General features: G+C 40.2%; 1 protein-coding gene across 17 annotated transcripts in view; it reads right to left on the bottom strand.

Annotated features, from left to right (window-relative positions):
- DST (dystonin) overlaps window positions 1–22,655 on the bottom strand; it is a 289,028-nt gene that overhangs the window by 61,920 nt on the left and 204,453 nt on the right. For all 17 annotated transcript variants that reach the window (XM_064707534.1, XM_064707535.1, XM_064707548.1 and 14 more), the window contains 9 exons: window positions 21,205–21,267; window positions 20,187–20,422; window positions 18,463–18,592; window positions 16,664–16,863; window positions 15,177–15,672; window positions 12,760–14,234; window positions 2,842–3,003; window positions 1,627–1,797; window positions 197–363 (listed from right to left, as the gene is read on the bottom strand). In XM_064707534.1, coding sequence (XP_064563604.1) covers window positions 197–363; window positions 1,627–1,797; window positions 2,842–3,003; window positions 12,760–14,234; window positions 15,177–15,672; window positions 16,664–16,863; window positions 18,463–18,592; window positions 20,187–20,422; window positions 21,205–21,267 — 3,100 coding nt within the window. The remainder of the gene's footprint in view (window positions 1–196; window positions 364–1,626; window positions 1,798–2,841; window positions 3,004–12,759; window positions 14,235–15,176; window positions 15,673–16,663; window positions 16,864–18,462; window positions 18,593–20,186; window positions 20,423–21,204; window positions 21,268–22,655) is intronic.

Below are 22,655 nucleotides of genomic sequence, written 5' to 3'. Positions count from 1 at the left end.
TAAAGAGCTTTTTGTCTCTTCCTGTCACTTTTCTCCACTTTTCCCTCAGAGGAACCATATACACATCAAGAGGCAAAGCCATAATGCAATGAAAAGCATGGTAGTACTTCACTGTACAGAGTTCCACATGCTGCTTCTAAACATCCATCATATACTATGTCTACATTTCTCAAAGCCATGACAGAATTTCGAGTACCTCGTTTCAGCTTTACTGAGCAAGGCATCCCATCGGCTGTCCAGGAAACTCAGCTGTTTCAGGATCTTCACTCTATCAGCAGCCTCTGCTGACTCCGCAATTTTCTCCCCTTCGCGCTTGATTGCCTCAACAGTTGGCTTGCGGTCATCCAGCAGCCTCTGCAGGAGCTGCAGAGAGAGCAACCCAGCAATGCTTATTAAGAAATATTGCAATAATGCAAACAGTAGACTTCTTGAAAAGCCCTTAAAACGAAACAAAAAAAACCCAACACCAAAAATTAAATCACAATGTGATTGTGATAAATATGTGAACAAAGCCAATCAAAGAGACACACATAACACACACATCAACCCCTTCCCTCACCAACACAGGCTCATTTTAGTTTCTCAGTTGTTTTCCCAAGTACACTGGAGTTTCATGAAGCCCAAACAACAACCTTGGTTCTCTGAGGTAAGGATATGCAGCAGCCCAAAAAGTGAACACATAGAGGACAAAGTTCTTCATAAAACCCTTGGGGGAATCCAGCTATCTAGAATTCAGTTACATTTTATAGGAATATTTATGGGAAAACTGCATGCCCTGCCAGATTTGGCTTCACAGATACATAATTTGGATACATAGAGAGATGGGAAAATGGATACTAAAACTATTGTATAATCAACTCATCACTTATATGAGATAGAGTTGAGTTCACCAATCTAGTGCAGTACAGTAACTTGTCTGTGAAGAATAAAATGTGCCTCTGTCTGCAATCCTCCCTTCCTCCATTCCCTAGGTGCCTCTGGACACATTAACATTTTGCCACCACAGGTATCCCAGGATGACAACCTGTACTGGCCATAACTTTATATAAAATCCCTGGGTGGCAGTGGGCCACACTGCATGAACTGTATGTTTTATCAGCTACATTATCATTCTTTTTTCTATAACCACTATTAAAATATGACAAAGTTGATGACCCTCATAGAGTTTCTACATTAGCACAGACCACTTCCCAATGGGATTCCAACTAATTACAACAGTGATCACATGAAGATCAAGACCCAGGGATTTAAGTCCGTAATCTGCAATATTATCTTATCTCTAGTAGTAGAGTAAAATTTTACTAGGCTTTATTTCCTACCTTTCAAATGGCCAAATACTGGACTTTATGCTTTCTCTTTTTCCAATGGATCTTTAACATCCTTTCTAGCTAATGTTAATAAACCAGAGCTCAGATTGCACACTATCATTCTGTCTTATATCCAAGGAGATGAGCACTCCTCCCAACCCTTTACAAAGTCTTGAGTTTTGAACAGATGGCTCCTTTAAACACCTCAGCACACCCCAGTGTAATATAATACACTTGAACAGATATCATGCTTTGCCAAAGACTGGGAATTTATTCTCATTGGTCCAGTGGAAGGAGATTCTGAAACCATTTCACTTACCTTCTGTTCTTGTATTTGGGCCTTGACAACTTTGAATTCAGCAGATGGTGGTTTCTGATTAGCCACAAGATCTTCTGTGTCAATGAGCCAGCTAAGCAGAGATTCAAGGGCATCCTGAAATCTCCCACAGTGGAGAAGGGCTTCCTGCAATTGTGCAGCACGCTGGGCAACCTGAAAAACAGCAGAGGATCTCACCTATTCTTTTTATTTCTGTGAAATAATTAGTCAAAATATGTAGAACAGCTGTCAATATCACTAATAAATACTATTGTTTTTATAACTATTCATAACAGCACTATGTCACAATTCAGCATGAATCAAATTCATGAATTGGGGCTGAAGACATCCAATGAAAAGAACAGACTGACTCCCAGTAAATCAGCCTGCTCTAGTAATTCCTTACAAGTTACTCCAGCTTTATGTAGCTATGGTATTATGAAATATACTGATGGGGTGTTTGCATTTCAGATGGTCTTTATTTTCCTTATAGAAAGAATGAGCCAGGATTTCAAAGTAGCAGCTCTTAATAAGGCCCAATAATACCATCAATGAGAAATAAAAATAGGAAAGGAGAAATCAAATATGTGAACCACAGGTGCATCTGCTTCTGCTGCATCACTCTTTCAGGAATGGAGCAGAAGATGAGCACCATCTTTACTCCCCACCCTTTCCATTTCCAACAGCAGCTACTGCTGAAAGAAGACTTCTGAAAAGTACAGGAAAACATCTACAGCCAGTTTTTCAAAGCAGTGGTACTTTCTGATGTCTCAAGCAATTCAGTCCTTAATGTGCTGTAAAGGAAACATTGCACCAGTCACACAAAGCTGGGCTGTATCATTGCTCTGTGCAGGTACAACAGTGTACACAGAGCAAATACAACAAGCTGAAAAAACCATGCAAACAATGCCTGAAAGTGGGACTGGATCTCTAGGGATCTCTTCCAACCCCAATTTCATGATTCTGTGAGTCATTCCTGAATAAAAATCTAGAACACATATACAGAAAGTTTGGCAAAACCTTATAAATAACAGCAACACCTCTGGCTTTTAGCAATATAAAGCTTATCCTTAGAATTACAAACAAAGTGATTGTGTAAAGCAAATACAACTCATATTCTTAGTGAATATTTAATTTCCTGTATTTTGAAAGACATCAGCAAGGAAACAATCAAAAGGCAGAACACAACAAAAGCAGGACAGAATACAAGATAATAACCTTCTTATTAAGAGTCTTCCATCGGGTGTTGACATCCTCAAGGTCGTGTTCAAGGTTTTCTGTACTGGTACTTTTAGCAGCACTCTGAATAAGGCCCTGACCCAACCAATTTACTTCCTGTTGTTTTACTTGTAAGGGTTCAATTTCTTCTTTCTGGAATACCTGCAGTTGAAACCCAAGATAGACATGAAACACGGTAACTTCAGTCATAAAATGCATATGATGTTTACATGACAGTATGCAACAAAAACGTTACTTAAAACTGGTGTCTAGAAGAAAGGAAGCCATTTCTTGTCAGGACCTTCCTAAAAAACCATTAATAAATCTAAACAGAATAGACTCAATCTAAACAGAGTAAATTCAATGCATCATAGAAGGGGAAATGGCATACATTTCCATGAGTAGTTTTAGATAGGAAGGAAAAGAACAGAGAAAAACACAGGTGGTGAAAGTTCAAAGGGTTGAAAAAAGAAAACTTCTGATAGAGGGGTAAAAAAAAAGACTGGACAAACTCATCAGCTTAATTATCTATCTATAAAATCTAACAAAAAATGGCATAGACCAAGAGAGACAAGTGGGCATTTTTCCAAAACCCAAAGTTTTAAGTCAAAGAAACAGTGAAGGAAGAGATATTTTAAGATCTGTTAAGGAGATTATAATGGTAACAAGTGAGGAGGAGGCACTACAGATGCTGTTGAAACAATATCCCAGCAGACACCCAGGAAAATGGGCTTTCATTCAAAGGATACTCTTGCTAATTGCCAAGGCTTTGACCGTGCCCAACAACAGTTTGAACAGTTTTGTGTTTGCTTTATTTTACTCCTGCAGGTATTTAGGCTTTTTCAGAGCCAGATTATTACCATTAGCAACAGCAATGTAAATCTCCATTTGTATTCAGCAGCATTAAGCTGCACTGACACAAGTGTCAATGAGATCAGAAAATGGCCTGAAGCCCCTGAATTAATTACACAGGCCAGTGAAAAATAACCAATGAATAAACAATGCTAAAGAATGCTCAACTTTTGACCCTAAATCCTTCAATTTCTATAGCAGCATTCAGTAACAGTTTTGGTGTACACTTAGTGCATTCAAAGCAACCTTTCTCAGCATCCTGAAAAGCAGAGATCACTCTGAATGTACCAGCAACTCTCCTCTTTTGCACCAAACACACTGTGGCAAGTGATTCCTTTTAAAGCTGCAAACCTCAGGTGGCTGACCACACTTCCACCAGCTTGACAAGTTAATCTAGAGCTACTGCAAGTACACTAAACATGAGGGGTAAAATAAATTAAGCATCCCTAAGAGATTTGTCCTACAGACAAAAAAAACCCCTAAAAACTCTACGACTGTGGTTACATGAAAACTGAGAGCGTGCAATGAGTTGGCTGTTTCTAAAAGAAGGAAAATGCATGTGTTTTTCTTGACTGTAGGGTAAGGAGGAGGCAGAATAATATTTCAACACAGAATCAATAACAAATTCTTCTTTTATGTGCAATAAAGTCTCATCGTTTGAGAACAACGTCCTACCACAGAGAGGACTGATCTACATAATCTGCCCTTTAAAAATGCACACATTCTTTGTGGAGAGAAGCTTAAAATAAATTACAATTATTGCTGAGGCTAAAGTTTACCAGAACAACTTAGCAACAAAGCTTGAAGTATCTCAGATTTCAACCAGAGTGGGAAGAAAAAAATTACAGACCCGGCAAACACCCTTTCTTTATTACAAAGCTTCCCTTACTCTCTTACCTCATCCAGCACTCACAAAGCACTGCAAGATCCTGCGCTTGTAAAATACTACCGTAACGTCAGATCTGCTTTCTGGCACACAAATGCAAAAGGCATCTTTCAGAAGAGGCGGTGAGCCTTTAATCTGCCTGCTTTGGAAACCACAACCATCTGATACTGTTGCTTGTACCTTGATGAGTAAGGCTGCTCTGAACACATGGCCGCGGCTGCCCTGGAATGGCACAGCCCGGGCCGCACTGGGGCAGGCACGGAGCAGCCATTCCAGGTCGGGAGCAGCAGGCACCACTGGGCAGTAACAGCCCTGCTGCAAACAGCTGGAGCAACAACCGCCCCTCAGCCTTTGCCCCCAGCTCTGACTATTTCACCCACTTTGAACGCCCCATGGGTGCCATGCAAACGGCACTGATCACTGCATCTGCCTAATTAATAATTTTTTTTTTAGCTACGATTTTGCAATGATGGCAAGACTTAAGAGTTTTAAACAAATATCTTTATGGTTACACTACAACTATTTCATAAACCTATGGATATTTTTTCTAGTTACCTTGTTGGACAAGAGGCCATTGCAGACTGTATCCAAGGTGTCTTGGATGCCAGTGGTCCAGATATTGCCTTTATTTCTCTCTGAGAAAACTTTTGAGCAGTTTACAGTGCTATCTAATTCAAGCTGTTGAACAGAAAATGCCATTTCGTTTGAGCCTGTACATGCTACACTGCATTCCTCCGTATCAGATAAAATTTCATATTTTGCTAAATCCAAGTCACTGGCATTTACAGCAGCATTAGTGTAATAAACATCTACATGAAGAGATACATCATCCACATAATCCTCCTCTACTGTTGTGACTTGTATTTTAGTTTTTTCATGAACTTCATATGCATTTTCCACTTCATTTTTGTCAGGGGTAATACTTCGTCCATCACCCTGAAGAGGATCTTCATGTGACAGAATTTGCTCTTTGAAACCTTGCAAGTGAGAGCATTTCCCCTCCAACTCTTCCTGATCACTCTCACATGTCTGGGCATTGTTTTGTTTCACTTTTCCAGAGGGTAAAATATCATGCAAAGCCAGTCTGCCGTTTTCTTTGACAGGGAGACTCATGCTTGCAAGCAGTGGGGTTTGCTGCTCTCTGCAAATGGCTGGGATATATGGTCTGAACTGACCTACTACATGGATATCTTCTGCAGAAGACACACTTCGTATTTGAGTTTGCTCCCCTGCTAAAGGTGCATCTTGTTTATCTTCCCTTTCTGTTGGAGGGCTGCACAACCCAGAATCATCCTCTTCCGAGGTAAGAGAATTCGTACCCCATTTGCATTTGCCTAGTCTAGCTGCCTCTGATGGATCAGCAGCTTCATTAAAGGAGCTTTCACTTCTATTAGTGTAATCTGGAAAGCTGGGTGGAACAAGCATTCTCCACGACCGTCTATGCTCCTTCTTTTCAGTGTGAGACTTCACCTTGGGCAACCCAGCTGTTCGAATTATATCGCTGTTCAGCTTAAGAGCATCAAAGATCATTTTCTCATCCAACTTGTTAGCTTCACGGCTTCGGAGCTCAAAAACACTGGCAGAAGTAAGGGCACCATTGGAGCACAAAGTACTGATGTCCAGTGTTCTGTGACTGTAGGGTAAGGTCCGGTCTGTGAAGTGCCTCGAGGAGAGGCTGCCCTTGGAGCCCGAATCGATCTGTTCATTCAGCCGCACAGTGTCGTAGATAGACCTCTGGGGAACGTAGCAGTCTTCAATATTTAGATCCTCATCTTCCTCCCCTTTGCCAACACATGGAGGATTTTGACGTAGGCAGTCTGGCCTGCTAAGTGGCTTCCCCATGTTGAGACTATTCACACAAGTATACCTCTGTTTTCACAGATTCAGGGCAAACATTTAAAAACCACTAGCAATCTGAAGAAATAGTAAACTTGCCCTTAGCATAAGATGCATAGATACGAAAATATACATCATAAGATATGAAGTGGCTGAGGTCATTCATAATCAGTGCATCCGTTTAAATTCGATTTTACCTGGATATGAGGTTTTCCACCCCCCAAAATATAAAGTGCTTCAGTAAGAAAGTAACAGAAATGTCCCAATGTCACAGAAAAACAAAGTATAGCAGAAACCAGCAGCAGCCCAATATGTCAAATACTCAATGGAAGGCTTCATTTACTTTTCCAGGTCAGAATTTGTATCTGAAATCTCCCAAATAAGCCTTCAAATGAACAAGTGTTACAGAAGGCAGTACATTATCTTCTGTACATGACTGCTTAACTGTAATCCATTTAGCTGGCTTGCAGGGTCCCATCTCCTTTATAAATAAAGCATGGTGCGGCAGCTTAAAAAGACAGAATCCACAGTGACTTGTATGGTCCTGACCAAGGCACGGAGAAAATCCTGGGGGGTGGGGGGAAATAAGTTAAATCCAGAACAGTAAGAATAATAAAACAGCCCTTTACTTTTTTGGCAGTAGCTATAAATAACCTTGATCTGAAAGGCAGCTTATCCTCCTCTTGTAACAGGCTCGTTCGCGGTGCCTCCACAAGTCCCACAGGAAAACATCACTTTCTAGCAGCCAAGCCAAGGCGTCCTTTGAGCAGCCCGTCGGAAGACGAATGTTTCAGCGCGATTCTCCCGATGCCATCCCGGAGCGCTCTTTAAGGCAGCCGCAGAGCCGAGCAAGCGTGGCGCGTTTCCCGAAGGCACGGCAGGTTTACATTCGGCAGGTCCCGACTACGAGCTGCAGCTAGCGGGCTGCCCTCGCCTCCTCCTCATTTCTGAGGCGCAGCTGCTGAGGAGCCGAGGCAGGCAGGGAGGGAGGCAGGGAGGGAGGGAAAGCCCCGCCGAGCAGCGCCGGCGCGTCCCGCCCGCCCCGCGCCCCGGCTCGGCTCGCTGCAGCCGCCAGGAACGCCCCGCTCCGCTCCCAGCAAACATCGGCCCCCGGCCCGCCCGCGCCCCGAGCGCCGCTCCGGAGGCTGCCCTCCCTCAGGCTCTGCCCTCCCTTCGGCCCTGCCCGCCGCTCCGGGGGCTGCCCTCCCCTCGGCCCTGCCCTCCCTCAGACTCTGCCCGCCGCTCCGGGGGGCTGCCCTCCCCCGGCCCTGCCCGCCGCCTCCTTATCGGCTCAGCCGCCCGCGCCTCTCGCTCGGTGCCGGGCAGGGGCCGGCGGGGCAGGCGGCGGGGAGGCTCCGTGCCCGCCCGGCGGTGACATCAGTGCCCCGCTCCGGAGCCCGCGGGAGCGGCCGGCACCGCTCCGGCCGGCTGCCTGCCCGGGAGAAACTCCGGGAAGGGCAGGAAGCGGCGCTTGAACCGCGCCCGCCATCGCCCCGTCTCATGGAGCAGTCATTTCAATGGAGGCTTCCTTTCCAAAGTTACACCGAAACTTTACCGCTGTTTTACTTAAAAAAAAAAAAAATCCCCCAAGCTCCCCTAGTGTTTAGATTAGGTGTTGGAATAGTCACACATTGCTCCACCTGACATGCAAAGTTCAGTCCAGTTTTGACTATTTGCAGTCTGGTCACTGGCCCTGAGGCAGGAGTGTAGGGTGGTGCTGGCTGACAGGGCAGCCGCTCCTGAAGAATTCAGTTCCCACTGAAAGAAACATTAAAATATTGGGGGGGAAAAAAACCCTAACTATATCTGAAAGATCATTTCCCCCCCCCCTCTTTTTCAGAGGGATTTATTGGAGCCCTAAACCAGCCTATCAGGACAAAGATTCCAGTTTTGGAAATTGACATCTTTTAAATACAGTTCGACACTTGGCACCTACACTTCTAGCTCATAACCACGGAGGGGAAGGGTTGGGAGACTCACAGGTAATTTGCCAACACCACAGGAGGAGTTGCCGTGACGGAGCAGCTCCACTCCAGTAGAAGCCAAACCCCAACGACCTGAGCCTCTAGTGTGACAGTAGCCATCAGTTTTAGGGACAATTCAGATCTCACTTTAAGGACAGCATAAGGCACTTAGTGCTGAAACTTAACACACTGCATTCACTACAATCAGCTTGAGCATTCTGCATTAAGCAGCGAGCAGGATACACTGTATGCAAGAAATACAAACATACCACACTTCATGTTTATTGATTTACTTAATAAACAGTCAGCTACATATCAAAACACTAAGGTCATGCAAAACAAATTCTCTCTTCCTCCTCTCTGGTGAGCAGCCATATAGCATTTGGATTATTCCAGATAATCACCTCTGGATTCTCTAGCAGAGAATATACTCTAATGGCAAAGATGTGAAAAAAAATTTTAGCTACTTTTGATGAAAGGTCCTATCATCCATAGTTATTTTCACACAAAACAACCAAAACCAGATAGACCCCAGCGTAATTCAGAAAGTGCTGCATGATTTTTTAGGGGAAGTGTATAGCTGAAATTGGTCTGTATTTGTTCAACAGCAAAATTATTTTAACAGATTAAAAATAGTTCACCATTTTCCATTGTTTCTGCTGCGGACTTTTGTATGACAGGTAAGTCACTTTCAAAACACAACTCTTAAAAAATTTTAATACTTGCTTATATTACCTTTGCTTTTCAATACAGACCTTGACTGTAGTAAATCCCATGGAAGATTTTAGTGTCTTATTCTAGGGGTTGTAAACAGCACATGGGATGTGCAACACTTAGCTCAAAGAGAAACTTAAAGAGAAACTTCTGATTATGCTTTCAACATTATTTGCCTTCAAAGCAAAAGCCAGAGGACTGACACCCTCTACATAAGTAACAGGACATGTAGATGTGGCATTTAGGGACATGGCTAACAGTGGACTTGGCAGTGCTGAGTTAACATTGGACTCAGTGTTCTTGGAGGTCTTTTCCAACATAAACAATTCTGTGGTTCTATAACATAAGCCAATTAAAATCTTAGTTCAACCTTATTGGCAGGAATACTCAGGCTACCTAAAAATTCTCATAAAGTCCAATTAGAAGGCAATCTTTAATGACTATATCTACTTTAAATCCAAAAATAAAAGCAAAAATCAAATGAACCACATACTCATGAAAACTGTAACAGTGGCATGTTGGTTTTACTAAGAAGAATGACATAAAATAATTAAACTTTGAGTTCTTTCTCTATTTCAGAGAGAAACTAGCTGCAAATGCTTCTTCAATTGCAAACATTCTAGCACTGTGCAGCTACTCAAACCCAGAGTGTTTGACTCAGTCCACTTGCACAATTCTTTTTTGTTTTGCTTTTGAAGAATAGTGGCAGACTCAGTGTACCTTAACATTGCATACAGACTTTGGGGTAGAAAGTGTCTTACAAAGCCAAGTTAATTACTACTTTTCTGTATGTGTTTTATTAATTGAGAAAAATTCTTCATTTGATTATACTCTTCCTGAAGTGAAGTAAGAATCATGGTTCTCCTTTGAAATTAACTGCTCTGAAATTTTCATTTACAGAAAGTAAATTTTATAACTGCACTGTAAATAAATATAGTTTAATGCTGATGGCAACTGCTTACAATTTAACACTGATGGCACCTACTTCCAATTTAATACTCTATACCAACTGGAATAAGCACATTACAAAGAAGAAATGTAAATAAAACAAGTATGCATATGCATTTTAAATATATATATATATAAAATACAACTCAAAGCCAGTTTATCTTTTAAAAAAACACTATGTGTTTTAATGTCATGCCAAGAAGATGCACGCAGCTCTAAGGCTTTGTACATAAAAATTGGTTAAACCACAAAAACCACCTCTGCCCATTACACAAGATCCTTCCTTGAAGAGTGAAGATTTCATGTTAATAGATCTATAACAAAGAACAACTCTTTTGCTTTACTCTTGAGGAACTGGAGTTGACTGTAGCTGACCACAGAAGCTAAAGACACAGGGAGCCAGACAGAGGTTTTGTGGCCACAGCCACACTTTCAGGTTGTGTGTGTTTGCGTACGTGCACAAACACGAGAGCAAACACAAACACCACGAGTGGAGCAGGATCTGTGGGATCCAGTCTCCCTACACTTTGCTGCCTCAGGCAGAACTGTTCTCTGGAAGGGCAAAGAGTATAAATAGATAGATTACTTTCTGCAATTTTGATATGCTGCAGTAGCACCGACACCAAGCATTAGGAGAGTTGATCCCTATCCTCCTGCTATCAGTATCTCTTCACTAACTACACTCTCACTTAGTAAAATTTCCCATTCTGGTCTCCCTATTTCCTTTCTTCAAAGGCTCATCACTCTGCTGTTTTATTTCTGCATTTGCTTCTCACTTATTTAAACAACCCCTTCACTTTTTCATCATTCTTCACCTCCTGTTTAATGGCATTGTGTTTTTAATCATAAGCAAAAGCGTGGCCTAGAATAGTTGCTTCAAGCAAAACACATTTCTGAGCTTATAAATATCTCATATAAATACAATCCCAGAGTAGACTTCTGGATATAAACATGCTGCTATCACTGTTCTCCTTTATGTCTCGCCAGGGTTTTTTTTGTCTCCCTACCACATAAGCCCTTGTATTACCAGGGATGCTGTCACCCCACTGGTCTGCACAAGTCTTTCACTCCCAAATTGCTCAACTGCTGTGTTGTGTCCAATGCCCTGATGAACTACAACACTGGGACAACACACAGGGAACTGCATTTTCCTACCATCTGCTCATCAACTTGTAACACTTTTCTTTATAATAAAACATTTTTCTTTATAATAAAATACATATTTGTACATATACAATTCATTGTGTAAAATACACATTAACAAAGACATGAAGCTGCAGCTAATGTTTGAAAATGTAAGAAATGTGGTGAAATCAGAGATCCCAAACTGGCTAAAACTTAAGTCCTGTACAGTCAATGTAAGCAAGAGCATTCACAGCAGGAGCTGTTGCTATTTTCCAATATCCAAAGTGTTTTACTAACCATATACAAAGAAAAGCCATTTGTTTCTCTTTTAAATTGAGATAGACTTGTTAGGATAGAGTGGCATACAATTTTAATCCTCCCAGTCTAATGGAATCTCCTCATAATGTAACTATTTGTTCAAGATTTTTGTCTCTATTTATGCATTCTCAGAGATCACCAAAACTCACAGTAACTTCCATTTGAAATTCCCAGATGAAAGTTTTCAGGTTTAATTTTCCTTTCCAATATGGCTTAAACAAGCAAAATGCACCCTCTGTTGGCCAACCATGTAATGACTCTTTTCCAAGGTCATCAAACAGCATGGCTTATCAAATACTGCAATGAAGGTTGGGCTTTATCATCAAGTGTCAACTAATGTATAAGTCATACAAACATTTGAATCAATATTATATTGGAATGAAACCAGAGCTGCTCAGAATATTCAGTGCTACTATATAGCCACTAGGAGATTTATGATCTTTTTCAAACACTGCTTACATCTATAAATCATTCTGATGAAAACTGGAAATTCATTTCTTGCAACCTACTCCAAGCAAATATCTGTACTTATTTCAGCAGCAAAGCTCAATTAACACTCACTATCACTGCAATGCATTTCTTTGAGCTGGACATGGATTGCTAGCTGGCAGATTAAAAAAGCTACACACAGAAGCTCTGGAGTGCATTTTGGATAAGGATGCTACAGAAAAATCCCAATATCATACGGGGATTATTTTGCCTGTTTTCTTTTTATTAGGATATTTCTAGGTGAGGGTGGAATTCAGTGAGGTAAAACTGGCCAGTGTATCAGAACAGAAAATGGCAAAAGGTAACATCTTAAACCTAAATATGCTGAAAGCTATATCTACATGAAAAAAACCTAAACTACTCAGATGAGCAAAGTGAATGTGGGCTGATATATGAACACTGGAGTCTAAAATTCACACCACTGTGAAGATGAAAGTTGGGTAATACATGGACATCAAATAGAGATGTTTCTCAAAAACAGAAAGGCAGATGGATTACAGAAGATAACAAGATAGTGAAGAGAGGTGAAGAGGGAATTGGGGTGCAGGAACTGGGAATTTTACTGAGATGTAAAATTCCCAATGTCTGCCAAGCTGTAGCAAAGGAAATCTTCTCTAGAGCATAAGATCCCCATTTAAAACAGATAAAATGCATACAGGCAGAACAGACTGCTGTGAAACAAGACTCTTCTAAGGTCTGCACTTAACCAGGCTCTTTCACTATAATGTTTAATAAAATGGTATTGTGGTAAAACACTTTATGATAGTAAGAAAGCAATCTTCCTACCTTGAATGTATTCAGCTGCTGATTAATAGCTTCTGTTTCCATTCCAACAGGACCTTGTGACTCTTCATGTTCTTCAGCTCTCCCGAGCAGAGTGGAAAATTCTTTTAGCTTAGTGTAAAACTCCTCAACACGGCAAATAGTACTCTCCACTTGATCTTCCCTGGCTTTTGCTCTGTCTTTTAGCTTGTTGCACTGTTTATTTAGAGCTTCCAAGTCTCTCTTTATACCAACAAGATCAGGAGAAGCTTCAGCTTCTGTGGCCAGCATAATTTTACAGTTTTTATTAGCATTTTCATTATTCATTATAAGATCCTCCAACTTTTTCATGAAACATTTTATGTCCTCTCTCTGTGACTGCAGTATCTTGAGATCCCTTCCCACTGGAGCCATGCTATCAAGTTCATCATCAAACTCTGCAAACTGAGAGAACATCTCTCGGATGCTGTTTTGGAAGTGGCCAATTCCCTGAAGTTTGGTCTCTAGGAATGAGCACCTATCCTCAACTTGCTGCTTCACTGCAGTGTATTCTTGCTCCAAGGACTCAGCTTGGAGTAAGAGGTCAGAAACACCTGCTGAATCAGAAGCTTCTACCACCAGGTCTTGGGCAAGCTTTTTTGCTAAATCAACGTGAGGTTTTAAAGCTTGCAAGGCTTTCTGCTGGGCCTGCATCACTGTCAGGTGTTTGTTACTGAATGACTGAGGTCCAAGTGAGTCGTGAGCTTCCAGATGCTCTTTGGCACTTTTAAGCTGTCTTTCAGTTTCCCTGGATGAGTCCTGAAACTCTTTCAGTCTTTGTGCCATATTTTCCAAGCACTCTCTCTTCTTATGTAACTGTTCTGTAACCACTTTCACATTCTGATTCAGCACCTTAGTTTCTTCTTGAATAATTTCTTTATCTGTTTGACTTGCATTGAGCAAACTTTCAGCAGAATTATTTAATAGTTCCACCATCCCATGGTGTTTATCCAGGTCCTTCTGCCATGCCCTCACCTGAACAATAGAATCCTCTATTTCAACAGGGTTTATGCCAACTTTCAATTCACACAGGTTGCTTTGGCACTTCTCTATCCACGGCTGCAGATTTTCTACATGCTGCTTATATTTGAGGGCTTTCTCCAGACAATCTGCTAATTTGTCCTCCCTTTCTTTTACCTTTTTATTCATTTCATCCCAGTTATTCTTGAGTGTGGCAATTTGGGATTGTAACTCTGCTTTGTCATCTCCTTGAGTCTTCTGTAAGATACTTTCTCCTTCTGCAACAATTCTTTCATAGGAACTAATCTGATCGATCACTGTCTTCTTAAAATCTTTCTGTTCTTCAATGAGTGATTGCAAGGCCTCAAGTTTGGCTGACACAGGACGAGCCTGGTTCAGCTCTTCTTTCTTTTTGCTTAGCCAGGCCTCAAAGTCTTTGGACATCTGCTGGAACTGATGAGAAGTGGTGTATGCTGACTGAAGCTGCTGAATGTGGTTATCTACAAAGGAGAAGGCAGCACAGAGGTCCATTAGCAGAACCTGCTAGTGTTCAGTGAAAAAAAATAACTAATATTGATTGTATCATGCATGATCATTAATTTTAAGAAAGCCAGTCCTTAGTATGTGAAGTTGGACTGGCAGACAACCAAGTTACTTGCAAGGGGCAGACTCATTCCTGTAATACAGAAGGCAATAGGACATGAATCAAATGAGGTGAGCTTATCCAGTCTGTGTCTACATGGACCCCATTTGAGCAGATTTTGGTGGTAAAAAACACACAATTATGATTCATGGTACTAGGAAGTGTAAGCACGGGGAATATGAAGTGGTATAACCCAGTAATGTCTAACTCATGGCCTACAGGCAATACATCCTCCTAAGGAGATTCTTTGAAGTTACTCATAACCAGAGGAAATTAAAAACCCAAAACTGAGGCTGCTAGGGAGAACAAAGTATGATATCACTTGCAATGTATTACTTGCTCAGTTCTGTTGTTCACAAGGTAAGGAAAAGCTGCAGACTACCAGCCCCTTTCTGTCACAGCCAGTTTTATACAATTACCACTGTGTTTCACTAAGCCATTAACTGGTGTTAGCCTAAAAATTATTATTTTGGTTTATACTCTGCCCCTATGAAGCTGGTAGCTCAATGAACAGCATCCTCTCTTGGCATTCTAATTCAGTGAAGATGCACCTGAAGGAAGACATGACAAAAAAAGCAGCCTTGTTATTTTACTCCAAGTTATTTCCTAAACCATTCACTAGAGATCCCCAGTATTGTTTTTACCTTTTCAAGGCATGGGGATTCTTCTAAATTCTAATATAGAACTGCTTGGGGGTTGGACTGGATAGAGAGCTGCCACCAGGCTCAGCTCACCTCTATTACAAGCTTTTACCTTACTTTATGCCTTAGTTACTGTTTTTCTTTAAATAAATACTGACCTGATTTTTGCTCAATGTCCTTAAATGATTTTAAGATGCCATCTAATTGTCTTGTAAGTTCTGCTTTCAAATACTCTTCCCCAACCAGTGTTGACAGCTCTTCACAAAGAGCTTGTGCTGCATTTATATTCTTCATTTCCTGTTCTATTTCCTCCTTCATTTCTTTAGCAATTTCCAGCTGTTGTTTCACAGCATCGGGCTGTGTACTCACAGCCAGGCTGCTGCTAAGTTTATTATCCAAGGCACTTAGCTTATCAGAGAGATTTCTGAGTAAACTTTGATACTCTGTGCTTTTCACAATTGCTTGGTCGATTCGGTCACATCTCTTCTTCAGCTGGCTGGTTAGACTGTCCCACTTTTGTGCCACAGCTGCCAGTTGCTCTTTTACAATTTCATGTGAGGGTGGATGTTCACCAGGTCTCTCCAGAATCCCCTGCCCAGCCATAGTTAACTGCTCATATTGTGGCTTTCTGGTGTCAAACTCTTTGAGCAGAATCTAGGGGGGAAAAAAAAGAATTTTAAAAAGGATTTACTTCATGAGAAAAAAAGTTCTTCTGACAAAAATTCATGTAGAATTTGTCGTAGCTAAGCTCTATTATTGAGTATATTCAAGTTTAAAAGCCAGTGAAATAAATGTGCCTTCTACATAAACTGTGTTGTTTCCAAGTATCTACATCAAAGAAACAGAAAAAAATTACGTGAATTTATACATCATCTAATAGAAATTCAACCAGGAGATACAAGTAAACAACGAATTCTGTTAATACTACAGTAATTAAGCAACCACACCAAGTAAAGTAAGGGCTGTTTAGTTTCAAGTAGCATCTTCTTTCCTAGACAGTTTTGATATTTGTCTTAAGAAAGAACTTCAAAGAAGGTGTATTCTGACATAATATTGCAATGTTTTATTATAGAACAGAGACTATTTGGCTAATTCACAAAATGACTGAATGTGTAGTGTAAGACCTTTTAAGTTTATATCACTGGTTCTCAGTTGTTTTGGGGTTTTTTGACAGTAAATCACAGTGCTTGCAAAAGAAGGGACAAATGTAATGGTTTTACTTTACAGAACATTCCAAACCCTTTCTAAGTCAATTAGGTTGAACTTTTAAGGACTGTGAAGTGATACATGATAGTCTTATGCCATCTGTCTAGACTTTTGAAGCACTTATAAACCAATATTGAGTCATAGTATTTCACATAGTATTAGATCATAGTTCATGTTTCAAATACTTAATTTTAAACAATACTGACATTGATCAATGTCTCCTCAACATTTTTCTTTATTTTTTCTGGTCTCTATTCACTCTTATGATAATTTTTTCTTGTAATTACTGTAGTCAAGTATGATGTAAGCTGATACCTAAAGATAAACAAATCTAATGGCTTATACTAACCATGTTCTGCTCTAGATGCAAAATAGTACTTTGCTAATAGCAAAAAGGCAGAAGAAACTTAAATCAATAGTGTGTGTTGGCACTACTCACCTGAACCTGTTGCTTTTGTGTATTCAGCATATTAGGATCAATTGATAATGGTCCCAGCACACTGACCATTAGCTCCTTTTCTACAAGCCAGTGCTTTAGCTGAGCTTCTGCTGTCTGGAACTGGATCAGGTAATTTGAAGACTCCTCCAGTTTTTGTTGTCTCTCAGATGTAACTTGATTGAGCTCTTTCCATTTGGAATCTAACAAAGGTAATGTTAACACATTGCATGCATATTCTAGCAGATGGATTGTGAGACAGCAGACTATATATGAAATATAAACAGAGCTCTCTCATAAGGCTTCATGCTGATTAACTCCAGATGCCTTATTGCAGTGACTCTGCAAATAACATCTTATAAGTCAGACCCACATAGACTTGGATGACAGTCAGCCACGTGTGGAATTTTTAGAGCAATGAATATTCCACATGTAATAAAATTATACTAGAATATTACTAAATGAAATACCCCCAAATTTAGGCTTTGGTCTCAAATGATATAGAAGGCAAAGAGTTCTACTCAGTTATAACTCCAGTTCCTGATTTAGATAGACAAATACCCCTGCTTAGTCAATAATAAAGCCTCATAAGTTTTCAAGGATGATCAGAAGCAGAAAATTAGGCTTCAGCTCTGAACAGCCCAACTCTAATGAAAAAGCCTAACTCTAATATCTGTATCATTCATCTAAAACCATTCATCTAAAACATCTAAACCTGGTACCTAATGCTGGACAATGAGAATACTTCTGCATATAGGTATTTCAAAAGCACTGTGTGGGCTTAGGTTCACACCTTGCCAGTCTGTGGTCTTTTCCAGTATGGCAAGTGGCTTCCAGAGCAGCCTTTGAGTCTTAATCTTGTAACTTCCCCATTCCCCTCTGTGATACTGTCAGTGCTTGCTCAGTCAGCTCTGGTATTTTGCCAAGTCTCCCTGTCCCTGATTTTCATCCCTGTTTTTAACAGTTCCATTTGCTGCTTCACAGTCCTCTGCTCATTCTGTATGAATCCCCTTTCAGCACAACTAAGGGTCTGTTGGAGACCTTACCTGCCCCTTAAACTTTTCAGAGTTCCACTCTGAAACAAGCAGGACAGACTGGAAAATTCTCAGCTTCAAAATTACTGTTGGTGCAGCAATGGAAATGCCTATCACCATGAAACAAGATTGACATACCATGCTATTGACCTATAATTGATTTAAAATATGATTAACATAAAACCAATTTTTAAAAGCTCATGACAATTAAGTGCTGTAATATCTCAAAATCTATTGACTAAGCATGGTAATTTTCTTTATTTTCACTGGCTTCTTAAAAGTAACATTTATACAGGTTTTTTAGCAACATTTACACTGTTTTAGAAAACAGCAAAAAAACACCAAACCCACAAAATGCCAAAAGCCACTAGTTCATGGGGAAAATACATGCAGAAGATCACTACCAAGAACTCAAACCATTTTCTACATGAAATTAGAATCACCTTATATTTTGTAAAAAGAACAAAATATATATGTTGCTTGTAACTGGCCAGTCAAGTTTTAGCTGCACAACGTTTGAAAAAGATAAAGCCTCTCAAACAGGGAGTCAAGCTATAGCCTGTGCACTAATACAAATTCAAAGCCCATGGACATGACTGGAATTAAATCAGATCTACACACTTGCAAATGGAGTTATTTCCACAGAATTTAAGAGGTAAGAGGAAACAAGGTATTAAAAATACTTGTTATTTGTAATACATTTTTAAAAACTCATAATAAAACAACTTCCATATCAGTCTGAGCTATAATACAGCTTTATTGAAATACCTATTTTATCCAATGTTTGTCTCCACTTAGGTGCCTCAGGAGAGTTAGGGTTCTTCTCCAACAGCTCTGTAACTTTGTCCTTCAGTTCCTGCACTTTATTTGCACTTTGCTTTAATTCAGTTTCAAAAAGCTGAAAATTTAGGTGATAAAATGAATAAATAAGAAATTAAAGAAGAATGGTAAAGTTTGTAGTCCATAATACTGAGATGCAAAACATAAAGACAAAAAGAAATCTAGCCTACATATACTGCTTTTCTGCTATGAATCTCAAAACATGTTATAAGGACATATGTTGCTAGTCAATTTTTTTGGAAGAGAAAACCCAACAGATATAAATTATATTAATAATTATTGCTTAATTTGAAGAAGTGACAGAACTAGAAGAATTCAGATAAATAAGATTCACTAGGTCCCATTATGTTCACATATACTTGGAATCTATTTGTGTACAGAAGGCAAACTGACTGATACAATCTAGTTCACAGCAAAATAAGCCAGCTAGCTCTGACAGAGAGGGGTGTGGTGTGGCCTCGTTTACCTCAGTAGCAGTCCTGCTATCACAGACAATTTAATGTAGATCTCCTAAACCCATAGTTTAAAGAGAATCAGAGTTTTAAGTGCAAACCTAACAGAAGAGAACCTAAGATCTCTAACTTGAGACACTCCAGTAAATCCTAATTAATGCTGTTCTTGCAGACAGAAGTGAATGTTTCTTATTAATTATCCAAAACCCACAAAAGTAAACACTGAACAAACTGTACTTGATGTAGAACTTCGAGTAAAAGGTCCAGTGCATCAGATGACTCTTGCCTGGGCACTCACTCAGTTTTCCAACTATTTGTGAATACTTTTCTATTACTACACTGCGGGTTAGATGATCATGATAGCTTTGCACATTCTCTGTTAAGAAAAAAGAGCTGGTTTTCTTTCACACTTAGTCTGAGTTTTATGATTGAATGTTATCCAACTCTGAGGAAGTTGGTAGCTGGTCAGGTTAATTTTTAAGGGTGACCTGCCAAATATAAAAGAAACTCAGTTAAATCTAATTCTGTCTTTGTTTATATACAATCACAAGCAAGAAAAGAATTTTCCCTATCCATTACATTTCCCTTTCTAGATGAACCTTACATGTGTAAATATTGTCCTTCATTGCTAGGGAAGCATATGTCTCCAATGCTGAAAGAGGACAGAAGCTTACTGCTGAATCAGTGGTTTTCTCATATCAATTATAAAGGGGGAAGGAGGCTGTTGTGCAGCTATATAACTTAACAAGCATGACAGGGCTGCTGAAGAGAAACACTGCCTTGGAGGAGGCATAAGCCACTGCAGCTGCAGAGACCGGGAGGTCTGTGGAGCATCAGTGAGCCAGCAGCTGCAGAAACAGCTTTTGGACACATACAGCCCTTCAGATATTAAAAGTAATCTGTTATAAACCTCTAAACCACTGAGATTAAAAAAGTTTATTGCACAATCAGCATAGCCTCACCTTTTCAAACTGTCCACCAAAATTATTATTTTCTGACCTGCAAAATTCATTCTCTCTGACACAGTGTTCCTTTACTCCACTGACACAGTTTGCCAGATTTGCTCTAAGCCTGACTAATATGCTTAGTAGGATCATTTAAATACTCTCTGTAACATTAAGCTAGACTGAGATATCAGTTATTTCATAGCATCTGCCTAATAACTACAAGACAAAGTATTTGTTTGAAGGCACAAAGTACCTTATGTTGTTCAACTTGGGCTTTAACTGCTTCACTATCTGTTGGAGCAGCTTCCCAGTCTGATGCAGTTTTGTCCATTTTTTGCAACCACTGCATCATTGAGGCTGATTCTTCCTGAATATTTTGCATTTTTGAAAGCATACTTTCTAGTTCTGAAATCTTTTCATTCAATAGAACTCCCAAATCTTCATAGCTGTGATTTACATTAGACATGGCTTGTTGAACAGTTGTCAGTTCTGTAACAAGAGGTGCACAAAGACTGTGTTAGAAGTTACAAGCCCTTGAAACAATACTGAATGTAGTGAAACAGTACTGAACAGTAGCTGATAGTCCCCTAAGTAAGAAGTCACTGAATATGTTAGAGTTATTCCCAATCCACTCTAAATGTGGCAACACTACATCTGAATGAGCTAATATAAGTTCCTATTTGCAAGAACTTCTTATTTCACAGAAATCATTATTTCAATACATACAAGTGCACAGACATGTTTCAATCTTTCTACCCATTGCTGTTTTAGTATTTTAAGTAACAATTCCATGACCAAAGTTGAACATACTGGGCCACAGTTCAGCTACTATAAAGTCCTTATATAAAAATTCCTTTGTTTCTATAAAAGAGTCAGTCACAGTGATAGAAATGTATATAAAATGGGTGTCTTTGTGTGTATACACGTTGTGAATACTGATGGATGTCAAAGTTTCAATCCTCATTGAAAGGTATTTCTCAAAAGTCATGTCATATTAAAATATCCATCACTGTGTATATATAAAAGTATATATTGATTCAGAAAACAAGGCCAGATTTGTTGGTCTTCAAAGACAATAGTAAGATAGGTATTGTTATAATTACATGCCCTAGTCAATGTAATTGTCTTATGTGATGGTGATGTGAAATTTCAGTCTAATAATGACACATTATTAACAAGCAGATTTATGTACAGCATTTAAAAAATACTTCCACATTTAACAGCAATTGGCAAGCAACAATTCTTCATCACATGTGGACATTTTTACTGACCTTTATTTTTCAAGAAATCCTGAGTTCCTGGAGCTCCTCCTTCACCATTTAAAATTGTGCTACCTGTGAATCAAAAGAGATGAAGCCTCTTGCTTATGTGAGCCTTTCCCCACCATAACCCCAGCACTTCATTTCCTCTTCCAAAGATCATGACCCATAGCTGCCATTACAACCCGAAGAACAGAGCTCCAGCCAGCCAGGACCATAAGGGGTTATCACACAGCAGAGCGGGGCACAGAGGGTGGGGTGTACATGCATGACCTTACAAAGGTGCACAAATGTATGGTGCATCAGCAGTCCTGCTGCTCACAGTTCTGTACTAAACCACTGAGCAGGGCCAAAGCTCTGTGCCCTAGCTGTGAGGCCATTCACATCCAGATTGCTGACAGCACTTCCTTCCTCTCCCCAAAGGGCCCTGTTCCCCACTGAGGACACAGTTTTACCCAGCTGGGACAGGTGTAGTCTGGGAGAGGATGAGCTGGCAAATGCTGTGACTGAGGAGAGCACTAAACATTAAACAGCAAAGAGGCTCAGAGTGCTTATTGCAGACACCACAACCAAAGGCACTGCTTACCTAGAGCACCTTTATCCACCAGGGAAGTGGCTTAGATAGCGTTCTTGGAGGTATTTAAAAACCATGTATATGTGCTGCTTGGGGACATGGTTTAGTGCTGACTTGGCAGTGCTGAGTTAGTGTTTGGACCTCATGATCTTAAGGGTCTTTTCCAACTTAAAAAGATTCTGGTTTATGTGCATTGTAACTCTGCACAAAGCTCTCGAAAGCACCTGGATTAATCCCTCCCTCTCTTGTCTTAAGCAAGACTGAAGCATGTGCTCCATGACAGGAATTGCAATGTGGCCCTCTTATACCTGAAATCCTTACTCTGAGGCAGCTCTACTGATTAACCATAATATCAGAGCCTCTGAAACCAGAGCTAATGGGCTTTATAAAATGGAGTCAGAGCAAAGAGCAGGGCCACGAGATCACACTGTAGAGAGCTGCAGGGAGAATCACTTCCCGCTCTCCTGCACATGTGTATTCCCAGAAGAGCAATTAGCAGAGGAACATTACTGGTTGCCTTGGAAAAGGCTGTGCACAGTACCAGCTGCACAGTGAGGACCACATTAGTGGCAGCTGGAGGATGGCAAGAGAAAACAAACCAGATAAGAGAAGTCACAGACCCCAGCCAGAGTCCTGTGGATCTTCACACTCTTTTAGCTGGACTCTGGTATTTATAACTGCAATAAAGTGATACACAGTACAGCTCTTGTCAAGGAGGGCAAATGTTCTGGTCTGGAGGATTGTAGCTGCTCTTATGTGATAGCTATTTAACTTTTCTATCTGGATGCATGAGTAGAAAAGAGGCAGACGAATGAGCCCAAATAGATCATAGAAGATTCCAAAATGTTCTTTGAAAGATTTTTATTTAAAGTTAAAAAAACCCCAACAA

This window comes from Zonotrichia leucophrys, chromosome 3 (genome assembly GCF_028769735.1).
Source record: "Zonotrichia leucophrys gambelii isolate GWCS_2022_RI chromosome 3, RI_Zleu_2.0, whole genome shotgun sequence".
Taxonomy (NCBI): Eukaryota; Metazoa; Chordata; class Aves; order Passeriformes; family Passerellidae; genus Zonotrichia; species Zonotrichia leucophrys.
This window is presented reverse-complemented; position numbering and strand designations above follow the sequence as displayed.